Here is a 17,116-nt window from a genome sequence, read left to right as displayed (position 1 = left end):
TTGTGTCATAGATCAATCAATTAGTATTTGGCCATCGCACATTTCAGGAGCTTGAAATAATACAAGTGTTTTTGATCAATGGTCCAAATTACCAGAAGAAATTTAATCAAGCACACTCACATTAAAGAGGCAAAAACAAACCTGAAAAAACAAGTCTTTTCAGTTGAGAAACTAACCAGCTAATGTTTGACAGTATTATTTGATAAATAACAAATACAATGAATTGATTATCACAATTATTATAGACTAATTGATGGTAAATCCACAATTCGTTTGATTAATCATCTCCTAGTTCCAGCCCTATCTAAAGTAGATTTACCTGGTGTTAACATATATAAATGTGCAGTGATGTGTTACCTGTCCAAAATGGCAGCAGATTCGTTCAGCTGCTTGGCGTGTTCCTCTGCATCATGTACGTGACTATCCAGGCCGCCGTCACTTAAACCATCAGTGAGGTGAGTCACTCTGTCATCCAGCTGGTCATGAAGAGGACCCAGCTCTCGTCCCATCCCCTCCAAGTCCTACAGACAGAAAACAGAGGCTCTGCTCGCTTTGCTTGACGGACGCATTCAAATCACTCTCTGTTTGCATCCTTTCTAATTGTTTAGGTAGTAATTCTGTATTTAATGGCAATGAAATTATTTAAATCAAAGAAAGATTACAGCAAACAGACAAAGACAAAACACAGAGAGATATTCTTCAACTCATACGAACTCCACTCTCCCAATGCGAGAAGACACAAATCTCGGACAGACTAATCAACAGCAGACTGCATTCACAGGTTTTCTGCTAGCTTGACTATTTCACCTCTATCTCCTTGTTGATGTTATCAGAAAGCTGGTTTGCTTCATCCAGTAGACGTTCTCCTTCTCCAAGGACCTCCTGTGCTTCCTGTTTCAGCCCGCTCACAGCGGAGCGCTTCCTCTGTAAAAAAACAAACAAAAAAAAAAACCCACAATCGATTGCTGAAAAAGATTCTGATTTACCAATGTATGGACATCAGGGCTGCAAGTAACTGCTATTTTCATTCCTGATTATTTTGCTGATGCTCATCTTGGTTCCTCACATTAAATTTCTAGGGGTCATAGCAAATGAAAAACTATGTTGGAAATATCATTTTGAACTTGTCTGTAAAAAGAACATGAAGTTAATTGGTATCTTAAGTATAGTTCATTCACTGGTTGATCATCCCTATATATATATAACATTTTACTACAGCTTATTTTACCCTCGTATTATGTATTGTAATACTGCTTGGGCTGCCACATGTCCCACTTATCTCAATACGATCTTTCTAACTCAAAAGAATTTAGAGAATGATTACCTTTGCTAAAAAATGTGAATTATCTGCTTCTCTCTTTAGAAAATATCAACTTTTATCAGTTTTTAATGTGAACATATACCAGACTTGTGTATTCATGTGTAAATACGTACATCTCACTCTTGACTTGCTGAGCGCTTTTCAGAACTTTTTTAGGTGTTCCTCAGACATTCCCTCATATTCCACAAGACTCTATGGACTTTTATCTTCCATATTGTCTGACATTAATCAATGTTCATGTTGAAATACAGAGGACCATCTCTTCGGAACAGCCTTCCTCCATCTCTACATCACATTATCAATGTTCGAAAAACATCTGAAAAGGACTCTTTTCGCCAGGTGTCCACTGGATCCGTCGCGTGCACGATTCGGCTGCGGCGCGGACTCTGTCCTGTGCCGGGCGACAATGTCCACTGGACGCGCCGCGCACGCAAGCGGCTGGAATTGGCGGATCGCATTATCATAATGTCACGTGATAATCTGCGGAAACCCTGGAGATATAAAGACATCAACAAACAAAGAAAAGATTTCTCTGCCTGCCGGACATTGACCAATGTAGGCCATTTCGTGATCCAGAGTTTTGATGGGTGTTTTATTTTGAAAATTGACCGGATACTCTTGTCTTTTCTGCGCCTGACTTCCTGTTTGACTCATTTGGTCTGTGCAAACTGACGCACTGTCGCACGGCGTCCGTCAAAAATAGACCCGGTGCATACTTTTAGCCGGGCGGAGCAGCAAGCTGCTTCTAGGCCTCGGCTAAGACGCGCCGCGGCACTTCTAGTGGAACAGCTTACATTTGACTTGAATGGCAGCGATTAGCTCCAGCACCCGCGCCTCGGCCGGATCGCGCATGCGACTGATCCAGTGGACATCCAGCTTTATTAAATTTACTTTAAATTTACTTTTTTAATTTACTTTCTAAAATTAAATTCATAAATTCAATTTTTGGTCTATAAAATATCAGGTAAAAGAAAAAAAACCCATTGAAATGTCCGACAGCTCCAAGTGATGTCATCAAATTGCTTGTTTTGTTTGACCAACGTTCCAAAACCTCAAGATCGTTAATTTGTTTTGACAAAGAAATGAAGAAGATCAAAATGCTTGAGAAGATGGAAAATGTCAAACGATTATTAAAAGAGCTGCCAATTATTTTACTGTTGATTTCATAATCGATTAATTATTTCAGCTCTGATGAGCAAACATCCTTGGTAAATGCTTTGTAACAACACAAGAACATTTCTGAGATGATGTGTTGGATTGTATATTTAACCTACAAGTCTCATGGACAAAGATTCTCTTCTACTGGAACTATATGTCGATATGGTCAGAACAGTCCTTGAGTATTTTCAGTCAATAAGTATAAATAAAAACATATATATATATATATATATATATATATATATATATATTTATAATCTGTAATGCACAGATACCTGGATGCACACCAGCAGTATAGGAGAGCCTGTGTTTGAGTCTGTGAGGCTTTTACAGTATTTTTTGGTCGGTTTGTTTATGTCAAATCTAAATTGAATCTGTGGTTCCCATAATATTGACAGACAGCGCAATCACTCAGAAAGATTATTATTTTCTGTACTGATTAGCTCTAAAAACCTCCTTATGGTAAAAAAGATTTCCAGTTATTGAAAATCACAAAAGCAGTTAGAGGACACATGGGACACACAATTAGTGATTTGATGAAATAAGTATGAACTCTGTACAACCCCAGTGTGTATAGAGTGCATATTCCACTTTCTTCACTGAATAAAGCTTTTCTGTAGAGAAGAAAAGACTGCAGGGTCAGGGAGGCACAAAGACAGATGTAAAGACAGAGAAAGATGGAGAGTACACTGTATGTGTGTGTGATCGCTGCAGAACGTTTCCTCCAGGACATGTATAATAATCATCTCTATAAATGCTTGTTGTTTTGCTCTATTAGAAATCTGTGCTGCCTGTGAGCTTTCCTTGATGATGAATCATATGCAAAAGGGTTGAAAGGAAAATAAGAACACGTAGCGAGATGAATAGATGCTTAGCTGCTCCAATCTTTACGATTCTTTAGGAGTTATAGGCTTTAATTTTTTATAAGTTTGAGACAACCCGAAAAGTTTAGATACTATTATTCAACTAAAATGGAAGAAGTCTGTCTGTGTGTTTGTCCTTCACTTTCTCAACAACCCTTCATCCAATTAACTTCACACCTGGTGGCGGTATTGCTGAGCACCCAAGGACGTGCAGTGTTGAGGGCGACCTCTTGAGATCTATGGGACATATTTATTAGTAGTGCGTTACTACTACCAGCAGTGCAAACTGTGCAGTGTATTAAGAAAGGAACCCTATTAACTGTTGCAATGCCAAACAGCATGCTGAGTACACCTTGCTCGCCATCGCTCACTATATTATTCCCTGGAAAGCGGACAAGATCAAGCAGCAGCAAAGGGATTAGGATTAGGATTTTCTATAAAACAGGGTGTTTGTGGTCAAAACTCAAAGCTAATCAGCTCATTGATCAGGTGACAACCAGAAGTTTCCCATAAAGCCCTGGGTCTTACGGTAGATGGAGAGCAGCTGCAGCCCCTGGTGCAACCAACAACTGTTGCTGCCTTGATCTTGTGAGGTTATCATTGGCCATGTGTGCATGACATCAGAGCAAGTCGGGATCATGTAGGACACAGATCTAACTGGCCTGCATTGTCAGCTATTACTGGTGATTGATTCTGCGCCGGACTGGCTCATCTCGTACAAGCCTATAAAGGCCCCGTTTTTCACCAAACACTTTCGGTATGGTACCTTTGGAACCAAAAGTAAACCTTCAGACATGGTACCTAGACCCTAGCCTTTCCACTGCAAACAGTACTCTTAAATGTGGACAGGGTCGTTGTCGCTCACTGCTCTGGCCAGCACTCACTGTACTCTGCACCTCGTTTATCGTCCACAGAACCAGGCTGCATGCCGACATTTTCAGAACAAATTAAAACAGGCTGCAGTGAGAGTCTCTCTCCATGGGATATTTAAAAATAGTGAGTTTGTGCATCTAGCCCTTCTAAGGCATGCTCTGGGTTTTAGTGTTGCCCACAGCATATGTGCTGATTGATTCACGTCGTCACCTCATACATTTAGTGACATTACAATTTAACGTTCCAAATTAAAAATCCCGGCAGTCGGCCTCAATACCAGTCAAAAGTCAGCCCTGAGCAGAGTGACTGTCCACTACAGACCAATCAACGGACTGCAGCGTTCACAGCCCCACCTTTTAGTACCAGATCTGTGTGCTAGGTATCCCAACAGAGGGGGGACCAAAAAATGGGGATGGTACGGAACGGTTCCATTGGTACCATCCACAACTTTTCACATTGGAAACAGAAAAAAAGTGTACTGAACTGAACTGAACCGCACTGCTCGGTGGAAACGGGGCTTTAATTGCTACTCCGCCTTACGGCATGCTGGGTACAGCTCCATCTATGTCACTCCCTACAGTACATTCATCAATAGATAAAGAAAGAGAGACCAGAGGTGTTAAATTGTAGCGAACTCAAAACATCTCAAGTATGAGCTTTTGGAGTAAATGCCTGAAATAGCCTGGTCCCAAATAGCTAGGTAATAGCAATGACTAGTGATTCAAAAAAGGCTGGGTATAAAGGGTTAAGAGGAAGTTTATTCATCTGATCGACTTCATACTTGTCGGTTGTATTGCTGAGAACCTGAGGAAGTGGAGTGTCAAGTGAGAAGCTGTTTAGATGAGCGGTTCTTAAGAAAGCTGCAAGCAGCACTACCACAGGCCGAGCAATCAGCCCATTATGACAGGCAGGTTTTGAATGGGCACTACACTAGCGTGTAAAATCACACATACAATGGGCTCAGTACCCCCCACAACAGTAATCCATCACTTCACTGTTGTCACTCATTTGAAACTAAGGTGATACAAGTCAGCCAACTCACATGGATTCTATTAACACAACAATGTAGAGTACAGACACAACCTTTTGTTCACAACCTGATAATTATTTAGTTTCATCTCAAAAACTGGTGATAGGGTCATGTGTAGAACCCACCAGTGCTGACTGTCAGTGTTCCTGTCATTCTTTTATCTATCTATCCTTTGCTTGTCATAGTAAAAAAAAACACGACAGAATTTAATTAGTGTGCTTGAATAGTGGTTCATTGTTCTCGTGATTTTAAATGAGTGATCGTGAGTACAGAAATGATTCAGCATTCAAGCTTTCTGACTGAGTTTGTGCATGTTAAACTTGTGTGTGGGAGTGTGTGTGTGTGTGTGTGTGTGTGGCTGTGTATGAGTTTGTGTGAATGTGCACCTCCAGGGCTGTGAGGTTAGCCTGGTTTTGTTCAGCCAGTGAGCCAGCCTGCCTCGTCTTTCCCTGGGCGGAGTGGAGGAGATCCTGGGCCTCCTGGAGCTTCCCTGCATGGTCTGAGAGCTTCTCTTTTATCTGTGGGAGCAGACGGGGGGGAGCATTAAGTTAACATCATTAATTTAAGGACATCGAAGACAAAAGAGTAAAGATTAGAAGTTATAATTACCTCTGCTTTCAGGTCCTCTGTGGCCTGATGGGGGTCACCAAATAATCTCTTCACCTTCTGATACAACTCCTCTGCAAGCCTGGAAGAGGAAGCAATATTTACATTTTTATTTTGGTCATTTAACACAGTTGTATTCATGCTTTACAAAAGAGTAACCGTGGAATAAGTTGGATACGTGAATGCAACAATTCAGAGGAGAGGAGAGTTATTGTGATGCATGACAGAGCTTCTGCTTGTGTGAAGACAATAATCACTCCATATGACTGAATGTTGAAATACCAGAATGAAATTGCCGATTTTCCTCTATTGATGCTTCAGGCAAAGTTGGATTAAATTGTGGCTGCGTAAAACATTTCAAATATTGTCACATTAATGTGTGGGTGTGTTTGCATGTGACTGGGCGGACGGGTGAAGGAATATGTGCGAATGTGCACTGCAGTATGGCATGCTGTATCAATAAGACCAACAGGTAAAACCAGCGGAGACCTGTGCCGCATCAGGTTGTGTGTCTGAGGAAGAAATTCTGAGGCGTATCTTTGCATTGTGTCCTTCAATTTCATGCAACAGATACTTAGACCTGACAATATGGTAAATGGTAAATGGACTTGCACGTGTGTAGCTCTTTTCTAGTTGCTTTCACATTCACTCATTCACACACGGATTCATACACTGGTGTCAGAGGCTACCCCACAAGCTGCCACCCCCTACTCAGGTTTTTAAACATTTATATATGAGCACACACTGATGCCATCGGTAGCAATGTGGGGTTCAGTATTTTGCCCAAGGATACTTTGACATGTGCACTGGAAGAGTCAGGAATGAAACCGCTAACCTTCCTGTTAGTGGATGACCTGCTGGATCTCCTGAGCCACAGCCAGCCCATATAACTTATATCAAACCATGGTCTGGGTGAATACTCGATTCTGATTGGCTGCAGGGTGTCCGTTAAAAACTAATGGACACCGGGGTGTTGGTGGCTTAGTGGATAGAGCAGGCGCCCTATGTACAGGGCTGTTGCCGCAGCGGCCCAGGTTCGACTCCAGCCTGTGGCCCTTTGCTGCATGTCGTTCTCTCTCTCTCCCCCATTCATGCTTAGCTGTCCTGTCAATTAAAAGCAAAAATGCCCAAAAAATATCTTTAAAAAAATATACAAACTAATGGACACCTACTAAGTAGTACCGGTGAAACTGTCTGTTTCTGTTAACAGAAAGGAGTTAACAATTAATCTGTTAACAATTAATTTCCAGCACTGAGAGTCTTCCTTCAGTGCCTCGTCCTCTGGACACCAAAGGAAGGAGACTGTCACACACCCTGCAGGTACTACATTGCCCCTCTGAACCTAAGCAATCATTTCACATCCCGTCCAATATTCAGCTTGCAACTTCAGGCTGTGGCCAACAGTATCATTACACATGGCAGATTGTTTGTTCCAGAAAATCTTGAAAATCATACTGTCAATTTATATTTACTGTTTGTCAACTGTATGCAATGCTATTGACTTTGAATCTTGCTAGCGTATCCTCCTGAGACCCTGTGTCCTCATATGAGGACATTACATTTTGGGTTTACTTGACCTTATACTTCATTCTACTTAACATAGACCTGTTGTCCTCGTTCGTGGACACATTTTTGTCTCACCTAGTGGCAGTAAGAGCACAATACACTAATCCAGGTAAAAACAAGATGGCAGCCATCTCTGCCAAGTCAGTCTGCAGCTGATCCCGACACAAAAGTGGACAAGGAGCAAAACCTGATCAGATTTTATGGGTGAAACTTGTTTATTTATGATTAATAATGTTGTAGTTTGATACGGCAACAAATTTGACCAACTTTAGCAACAGTAATAAGATAAGACACTGTTAAGTAGGAAGTACTTTTTGGAGACCTTGGGACTTTATTATCGTTAATGATGTTTAGTCTTTTAAAACTAATCGGGTCCTATTGATCCCACAAAGCTTGGAGAAATTAAAAATGCAAACCAAACAAAAGTTCAGGTCTCAGGAGGATAACATTAGCTTTCTGGCTACTAGCTGGGCTAATGGGTTCCATGAGCTGGGCGGACTAGAATATCTCCCGTCGCTGGGTCATATCTAAGGTTTGTCCTGTTTACTGGAGTAGTGAATAAGGTTTCCTCTGCATGAGAAGCTCATGGGGTGGCAATGATTGTTCCAGGTTTTAGGTAAACCTGCAGGTGTTACCAAGGAAACAGAGATTTGGTCTGTGAAAAACGTATGTGATTTTGACTGCAAAAAGCACAACAATATGAATGAATATGCTTACTTTTTATTTCTTTGGTGAGTGACTTTGAAGTGTCCATTATCACTTTTTAATGGCATTCACAGAGGAAATCGTCCCAAGTGCCTCCACGTTGGCCGTTAAAAAGTGGTAATGGACATCTTGTTGGGCATTATCCCTTAGTTATATACCTTTTCGGAGAGTACAGACATGACGAAAACAAACTTCTAACAGTCTTCAGGTTTCATTAAAAGGGCATTCATCAATTATTTACAGCTTTGTTAGTGCAGTCAGCCAACTTTTTTTTTATTTACTGTGTAGATTTGGCGATCAAACATTCACAACTGCCATGTATGACTGGCCAGCAATGTTGAGGTGAGAATGTTGGCATGGTTTGAGCCAATTCCTTTCATCCATCCATTTTCATCCACTTATCTGAGGCCGGATCGCAGGGGGCAGTAAGCTAAGCAGAGCACCCCAAACATCCCTCTCCCCAGCAACACTTTCCAGCTCCTTCTGGGGGACCCCAAGGCGTTCCCAGGCCAGATGAGATATGTAATCCCTCCAGCGTGTTCTGTGTCTGCCCCGGGGCCTCCTACCAGTGGGACGTGCCTGAAATACCTTCAGCGGGTGGCTCCCAGGAGGCATCCTGATCAGATGCCCGAACTACCTCAACTGACCCTGTTTGACATGAACGAGCAGCGGCTCTACTCCGAGCTCCCTCCGGATGTTCGAGCTTTCTTTTTTCATTCTTCACACAACTGTTTTATGTCACTATGGCTTCAAAAATGCGTGCTGTTATCCTGGAGTAACACAATTATTACGTCTCGCCCCTGTCTATGACAATAGGCCTTTCGCAGCACCTTCAGACATGGTCAGATGACATGACACATAAGCTAGTTCTTTGCTTGCATAACCAGGTCCTAAAGTACACTGTCATAGTAAAAAAAAAAAAAAAACGTATGGCAGATATATGTATGTAAGTATGCCATGTGACTGTAGCTTCAGACTTAAGTTGACTGTTCTAACTATCTTGCAGGCTTCTCTTCAACTGATCCACCCATCAAGCTTTGCAATACAGCCTTTAGTTTACTCCAGGTTTTCTAATTATACTTTGCTTTGACATGCATTTTTACAAAGCTTTCTCATTTTGGAAGTATTTAAAACAGTTTAATAACCATATGTTTACCATAGCATCCCTTAATGAGCCTTATTTTTTACCTTCAGCATTAATTAAGACAACAACGTACCAGTGTCCTCCAGCTGACATCACTCAGAGGACAATTTCACACAGTTTTGGGGATACATGCAAGGTAATTTTTGGGTTTGATGAATCTTTAATGAACCCTCTGGGGAACAGCGCGAAGAAAACAGTATAAAACTAAGTAAAAACAAAAGGGAGGGGTGTTTAACTATTATTCAAGCCACTATTACATTACAATATAAATTAATACAGCATATGAATGAGTTTTTGCAGTCTGAACGCATACTGAATATAGATCAAATATGGAAAAAATAAAAGTCATATATCTGTGCTAGCTTTTGTTTATGTTGTTGAAGTATCCTTTCAACATTTGTTGATGCTTGTGTTTTTCTCAGCTGCTCTGGTTGAAATCTCCTCTCAGGGTTCAGTCAAATAATCAACCGCAGACTGACAGACAAGTCATTCAGTGGCAGTGGCAATTTCTCTTTGTCTCCCTACTCTATCCCACAACAACTCTCCGTCCATCTGTCAGTTGTTCTCCTGTCTCTCTGTGGCTTTCCTTCTCACTACACCTTCTCTGTATGTCTCTCTCTGTTTCTACCCCCACGGCGATACAGTACTTTTAATTAACTCATCGACCTCGTCAACATTTACTGCTGAAAGAGAGACAGACAGAGAGGGAGAAGAGAGGGATCAAGAGAGTAGATTACTAATTCCACCAAGTGCCTTGAGAAGGAGAAAGTGAGAGCGAAAACAGTGAGAGACACTTTGTTAGAACATCAGCAGAAAGTCATGGCTCTAGGATATTTAGTAATCGAGTATCTGCTCAGCGGAAGGTGTTTACTCCTGATGTCTCCTGTGTCAACCGAAAGAAGGAAAGAAATCAAAGAATGAAAAAGAAATGAAAGGACCAGTGCTTCTGCATGAACTAACCTCTTTACTGTACTATAAATCATATATAATCTACATTACAGCTAACCATTTTGCAAACAATGGTGTGTGTTTTTTCTATCACTAAAGGCATCCATTGAGTTCCACTCATTTCTATAAGATATGAAAAATGAATTTGACTCTACCTAAAAGAGTCTTGAAATTACTATCACAGTTATAATCAAGTATGCATTCAGTGTTGTTGGATAAACCGATTCATCAGCCAAACATCAGTACTAGCTAATATTCACCTTGTTGACTCCCATTTGCCTGTTGACAAGTAAAATGAAATTCACCGACAGCAGTAGTCGATGTTTTCCTGTTGTGTCACATCAATTTTGCACAGGCCAAGCTTGAGACTAACAGCATCTCGTCGCCCCAGCGGTAACACAAAAAGTGTTTAGAATGAACAGAGGATGCCTCACTATCGACACATCAGGGGACTCACCATTTTTCCCCTGATAATGCCATGGATGTATTATGAGACCTGGATACAGCCTTGGAGGTGGGTCACCATTCATTCCTGGGGGCAGCAGGCCGAGCAAAGAACCCATAATGTCCCTCTCCCCAGCAATGCTCTCCAGCTCCTCCTAGGTGACCCCAAGGCGTTCCCAGGACAGATGAGATATGTAATCCCTCCAGTGTGTTCTGGGTCTGCCCCGGGGCCTCATACCAGTGGGACGTGCCCAGAACACCTCTAACAGGAGGCGCCCAGAAGGCATCCTGATCAGATGCCTGAACCACCTCAGCTGGTTCCTTTCGATGCAAAGGAGCAGCGACTCTACTCTGAACTCTCTCTGGATGTCTGTGCTCCTCACCCTATCTCTAAGGCTGAGTCCAGCCACCCCACAGAGGAAACTGGCTGCCTGTATCCGCGATCTCATTCTTTCAGTCACTACCCAGAGCTCATGACCATAAGTGAGGGCTGGGACATAAAGCTCCGCCGTCCAGCTCAGCCCTCTCTTCATCACTGCAGAAGCAGCACCAAAGCGACGATCCATCTCATGCTCAATTCTACCCTCACTTGTGACCAAGTCCCCGAGAGACTTGTACTCCTTCGCCTGAAGCAGTAACTCTCTCTCAACCCAGAAGGGACAGTCCAGCTATTTCTGGCAGAGAACCATGGCCTCAGATTTGGAGGTGCTGACTCTCATCCTGACCGCTTCACACTCAGCTGCAAATCGCCCCAGTGCATGATGGAGGTCATGGTGTGATGAAGTCAACAGAACCACATCATCTGCAAAAGGCAGAGACACTCCTCCCCATAGTAACAGTTGCTAGCGTACTGGGGTTTGCCAAACATCACCCCAGGCTGTGTTCTCCTAGGCTCGTTGTCACAGTGAAACGCAGAGCTTTCTAGCTGGCAAACACGGATAAATCAGTGATTTATATTATTTTAACATGGTTAACAAGTGTGCTTGGGGTGTCTGCAACAGTGACTCGAGATATCCAGACAAATTCTCCGAGCAGTTTTTATTCAACTCCCAAAACCTAAGGGAAATCATGAGAAATGTCTCCTTTGGATTTGACTCTACGGACGACCACAACGGCAGTTCAACACATCGACTATCAATAAGCATACTTACATATGCTCTAAGGTAAGAGAAGCAATGTGGTTTTCATATTTTATAATAGGTGATGTGATCCAACAATGTTACGCTAGCTACAGACTGTTGTTAGCTCACTATGCTAACCTGCTGGGCAGGCCTCAGACAGGCCCGGCTCGTATTAAAGGATCAACTCAATTTGAATTACGAGAAGGTTAAATCTCCCGGTATTTTCCATTGTTTCCTATGGGAATGAACCCCCGCAAGACTAGTTTTGTCGAACCCAGCAATAGTAACCAAGGTGGACGGGACCATGCGCGGGTCTTGACAAAGGGTGAGTTCTGATGTTTTTTTTTTTTGTTTTTTTTTTACAATAAAGATTCCTCTGTTTCCTTGGCACATGAGGGGGAAGAAATAACAACAAAAACAAAACAGAATTAAAAACAAAAAAAAATCGTTATTAAATGAGAATTCACAATCCCTCATTAGATTCACAATATGAGGTAACACAGTGCATACTTTCTAAATAATTCTGCACTTGAACAGCTTTAAAGGCAACTTTACCGTGACTGACAAAAACCCCAAGTATGATGTTTCCTTGGATATATTACACAGCTCAAGTTTCATAAGCCTGCTGTCTAATTATAGGATGTAAATAAATTAACAGAAATCACTGGTTGCATGGAATGCTAGGAAAAGTGCACCCTAATATCTAAAAATGTTCAACATTAAAAATGCTCTTTGTATTTATTTACATAGGTGACATACTGCCATTTTCATGAGTTTAACATTTTGCTAGTGTAAAATTTCTAAAGTATGCAGGTAAGATTTTTTACATATTGATTTATTAGGGTGAATTTAATGCATATTCCACCTCTCTCCTCTCGTCTCTCTCTTTCTCATTGTGCAAGTTCAGCAAAAGAAAATGTCTAGTGGGGAAAAACCCTGCAGAACAACAAGCAAGAAGATGGAAAAGTGGGATTGAATCCCAGCAGGGCCAAAGGCAATCCAAGACACACAAGGTGAATGCATTAGCATACAAGTGTGAGTAAAACAAAACATGAAACAGAAAAAACAAAACAACAGGCAGGTGAAAACAAGTGTGATTTCCATGCAAATGGAAGAATGGAGGTTTTGGTCATATTCACCAACAAGACTTAAAAAGGAAACAGAAACAACTCTGAAGACAAAAAACTCAGAAGCTCTAAAAAGCACAAAACATTAACACCAAAGAAAGTGCTCAAAAGCAAAGATGCTCAGTTACTGCCTGTCTCCAAACACTATTCTTGGCACATTTTCACTCCATTTGTCAAGAAATTTACACCTTTTGTCTGCTCAAAAATGTGTGTGTGCACTCTGAGACAAAGACTGGTATGTTCGCAAAGTTTTCTTAAAATCTGTCTTTCTCTTGTGTGTGGGAGAAAGATACATGACCTGTGTGTGTGTGTGTGTGTGTGTGTTTATATGTATGCGTTCGTGTGTGTCCATACTCCATCTCCTCCTCGGCGATGCTCTTCTTCCCTCCCAGCTGTCGTTTTCTCATCTCGGCTAGCATGGCCTGGATCTCCTCTTTCATCTCCTTCAGGCTTTTGTCTGGAGTTCCATCTCTCCGCGAGAGAGTCTGGTTCAAGTCGGCGGCCTTTGACTGGAGGTCTGGACACACAGACACACAGAAAGACTGCTATGAGGGGGCAGAGGAACCTCAAAATGAGCTGGCAGATACACAGCCCTGACATATTATCACCTTATAGAGCTGTTATGGTTTACTTTATCGCCAAACATTCCAAAAGTCCAATATTCACTTTCTGTTTTGTTTTTATTTTTTACTCCTTTTTGACTCCTGAGAAAAAGCTTCTGAGTCTGCAGCTGCTGGAGGATCAACTTTCTATCTGAGCTAGTTGCTAACTTTGTCTGTCTGCTGTTTGGTGCTGTGCAAGTGGTGTACAGTGGGTTTTTAATTAAGGTATCGATTAAAAACTGAGATAATTCGAACCAGGAGGAAGACTTCAGTTGGGAGAGATGTTTCTGAGTTCTGCGAGGAAGACAGTTAATGGAGTTTCCTCCTTCGCCCAATGAAAATTTGTTGCAAGTTATTGTCTGCATGTTTAATGTCTGGGGCTGTACTTGACTGTCAGTCTAATCAGATCCGGCCATTAAATACAAATATTCAATGATTCTTTTTTTTTTCCATATAAAGTTTAAAAGTTTGAACGGGGGTCTGCAGGACATTCAGTGTAAGAGCAACATTAATGTAATAATAAACAAGCTAATGGCGCTAACAATGGATCAGAAATGTGCAACAACATTTTTTGCTGTCACTAGATATCAAACAAAAGCCAGGGACTGTGTCAAATTAAGTGGCAGCAAGAAAGGCTCGACCCTGTGTAACCACATAAAAAGTCCATGTTACAATTTACCCCACGTTAGGTCATGCCCCTCACTCCCCTACCTTAAGGGTACTGAGTACAGATACCCAGCTCTAATTTTTGGAGGGTTTTGGCAGGAGTTGGGCTCGACAAACATGGCTGAGGAGAGTGGTGAGAGTGAAGCATAAAGGAAAAACAAAGACTAAAACGATGAGCTTAAAGAGGTTTAACATGTTTGAATAACAGAGGCAAAAACTTGGACTCAAAGTAAATTGATTAAAACAACAATCTAACCTAAAATAAGTTGGGTTTTTTTCTAAGAAATCATCTCCACACATAGAAATGAACAGTGTGTGGAGATATGTTAATAGTAAACACAGACAGAGCTCAGTCCTGATGGACATTCTGTCTGTGGGCGCTGCTGTCATGTCTCAGCTTTATGACTCAAACAGAAAGACAGACAAATCACACCGTTTGATCTTCACTCATTTAAACACAGACACACACTGAGTGTCAGACACACACACACACACACACACACACACAGAGAATGTTTTAACACCATTCAAAGCCAGTGATTTTGGCAGGCTTCATGTTTGCCCTGCTTTTATCAAATTAAAGGCAGTGAAATCTCAAACCAATCAATGATGAAACTGCACTAAAACACTCCAAGGCTCATTTGAATAAAACTGCTGGAACTTAATGAGGAGTGTGCGTGAGTTTGTGTGTGTGAGCGTGTGTGTTTGGGCAAGAGCAAAACAGAGGAGGGTAAAGAGGTGTGTTGTGCGATTCCATGTGTACGCAGCAAGCTGTTTGTGTGTGTGTGTGCTGCAGTGATGGCGTGTTCCTCTCTCATCTGAAATGTAAACGTGATATGATTAAAGCAAGTTGAAACTTGAAAGAGTGTGTGTGAGTGTCTGTAGGTGTGTGTGTCTGTGTGGGCCTGCGTGTGTGTGTGTGTGTGTGTGTGTGTGTGTGTGTGTGTGTGGTTGTGGCAATGCAGCATTTCCTATCATTTGAAATGTAAACATGATGTGATTAGAGCCAAGACCAAACTAAAGCCATCATGCTAATGAACAGCTGTACTGCATGTGTGTGTGTGTGTGTGCGCCGCATTTGTGTGTGTGTGTGTGTGTGTGTGTGTGTGTGTTTGTGTGTCACAGCCATATAATTACATAGTGGGATTTAAAAGCCAATTAAACACTTAAAACGTGGATGGAATCATATTATGGTATCTGGTAAACATGGGCACACACACACACACACACACACACGCAGACTCAGAGGAAAGTGTGTACAGTATTTTCTTGCCTCGTTATGTGTGTGTCTGTGTATGGATGTGTGTGTGTGCACAGTTGTACGAGTGTGTGCACATCTGCATCAGTGTTTGTGTATGTGGTGTGTTTGTGATAGCCAATAATTAAGTCTCTAATTGCTACTCTCAATCATACAGTGAGCCATAGCACACTCTCTTTTACACACACACACACACACACACACCCATAATCACACTGTGATTAGGCAGAGGGCCAGAGAGCTAGGAGCAACAACAAGGAGAGGACAGTTTCATCACAGCCAGTCAAAAAGCGTCGGTTTGGTAACTTTCATTTCATCCCAGAAGCCATAAAAATTTCATAACAGTAATCAAAATGACTAATTATTTAAACTGCACAGTTTACATGGAGGACATTTGTTCTGGTTTAATAACAGTGCAGGGTGGGGGAGTTACTTAAAAGTGTATTTATACCTGCTAAATCCTACTCGGACTTGACTACAGCTGTCCGGGGTTAAGAGATTTAAAATTGGAAACAGACTAGACTTCTCATACATGTTAATGTTACAGTCCTGACAGTCTGAACGGACCACATATGGAAAGACTGAGTAAAAAAAGAGGACAACACACCTCACAACAGGTGCTGTAGACTACAGCCGCTTCCCCACTTTAGCACTCCCCTAACTTGAACGGGGATAAAATGATTTAATTGTTTAAAAGTCTTGGGACGTTCAAAAAATGTATCTACTAATTTACAGATATCTATTTCACAGTATAAGTCTATGGAAAAAAGCCTGGGACCAATGGCATCACATGATAGCTCAGAATTTGTAATTCCAAGTTTATCTACTACAAAAATTGGCTTCAAAGCCCAGCCCTGCCACTTCCTGGGGGCCTGGGCTTTGGACGCGCTAATTTTAGCCCCGTTAAATAACGTCTGTTGCTGTCCAAGATCTGTAACATCAGAAATGTGGACTTTCACACAGTAAAGTCTAACTCCTATGTACAAAAAGAAATTAAACTATGGTTAAAATGAATTTGATCTGATGATTGTGGCAATTAAGACCTCACAAATTCAAATTTAATACTTCTAAGGCCTGATATTTATAAACACTGAATTTGAGACATTTTAAGTATGTTTAAGGACCTGCAGCCACACTGGATGTGGAAAAGAGGGACTAACTTGGGTTGTACAAAAGAAAGATGTGTGTCTTTTTTTTAATGTGGTGAGCCTTGGCAGCAACCAAAGAAGAGCTCAACAAACCCCAGCACAAACGGTCAGAGTGACCTGCAAGGTGGCACTCCTGGCCGGGGATGGTGAAAAGACGGCTTGAACAGAAGGTCTGCACAACTCTTGTCCACTGACAAAATTAGTTCGCACATGGAGGGACACCGATGGCCTGGAATGACTGCACAAAGCACTGAAACCCCCTCTAGACTTCATAGATACCCTTTTCCAGTGGAGCGTACGTGAGGGCTGTGACTGTGATGTCGCAGGAGAAAAAAACACATCACAAGCTGGTCACACGGCTATTGATGCAGGGGCTGAGGGAGGAGATGCTGCAGCTGCACTGGCAAAAAGATACCCGAGCTAAAATGAACAACTATCTGCCAGTTACACATGCAGAGAGAGAGCAAGACAAGTCCTTTGTAAGAAGCCACCTGAGTGAACCATCTGGACTGTAACACTACCTGTGAGATAATGTT

The 17,116-nt window shown here is 41.8% G+C and overlaps 1 protein-coding gene across 1 annotated transcript in view; it reads right to left on the bottom strand.

The window, feature by feature from the left end:
• Positions 1–17,116, bottom strand: part of lama2 (laminin, alpha 2) — a 332,854-nt gene that overhangs the window by 63,339 nt on the left and 252,399 nt on the right. Inside the window, exons 40-44 of the mRNA XM_078173904.1 lie at positions 13,261–13,423; positions 5,855–5,933; positions 5,632–5,763; positions 808–924; positions 358–521 (exon numbers count right to left, since the gene is read on the bottom strand). Coding sequence (XP_078030030.1) covers positions 358–521; positions 808–924; positions 5,632–5,763; positions 5,855–5,933; positions 13,261–13,423 — 655 coding nt within the window. The remainder of the gene's footprint in view (positions 1–357; positions 522–807; positions 925–5,631; positions 5,764–5,854; positions 5,934–13,260; positions 13,424–17,116) is intronic.

This window comes from Epinephelus lanceolatus, chromosome 13 (genome assembly GCF_041903045.1).
Source record: "Epinephelus lanceolatus isolate andai-2023 chromosome 13, ASM4190304v1, whole genome shotgun sequence".
In the NCBI taxonomy this organism is placed as follows: domain Eukaryota; kingdom Metazoa; phylum Chordata; class Actinopteri; order Perciformes; family Serranidae; genus Epinephelus; species Epinephelus lanceolatus.
The sequence above is the reverse complement of the archived record's forward strand: the minus strand, read 5'-3'. Positions and strand labels throughout refer to the sequence as shown.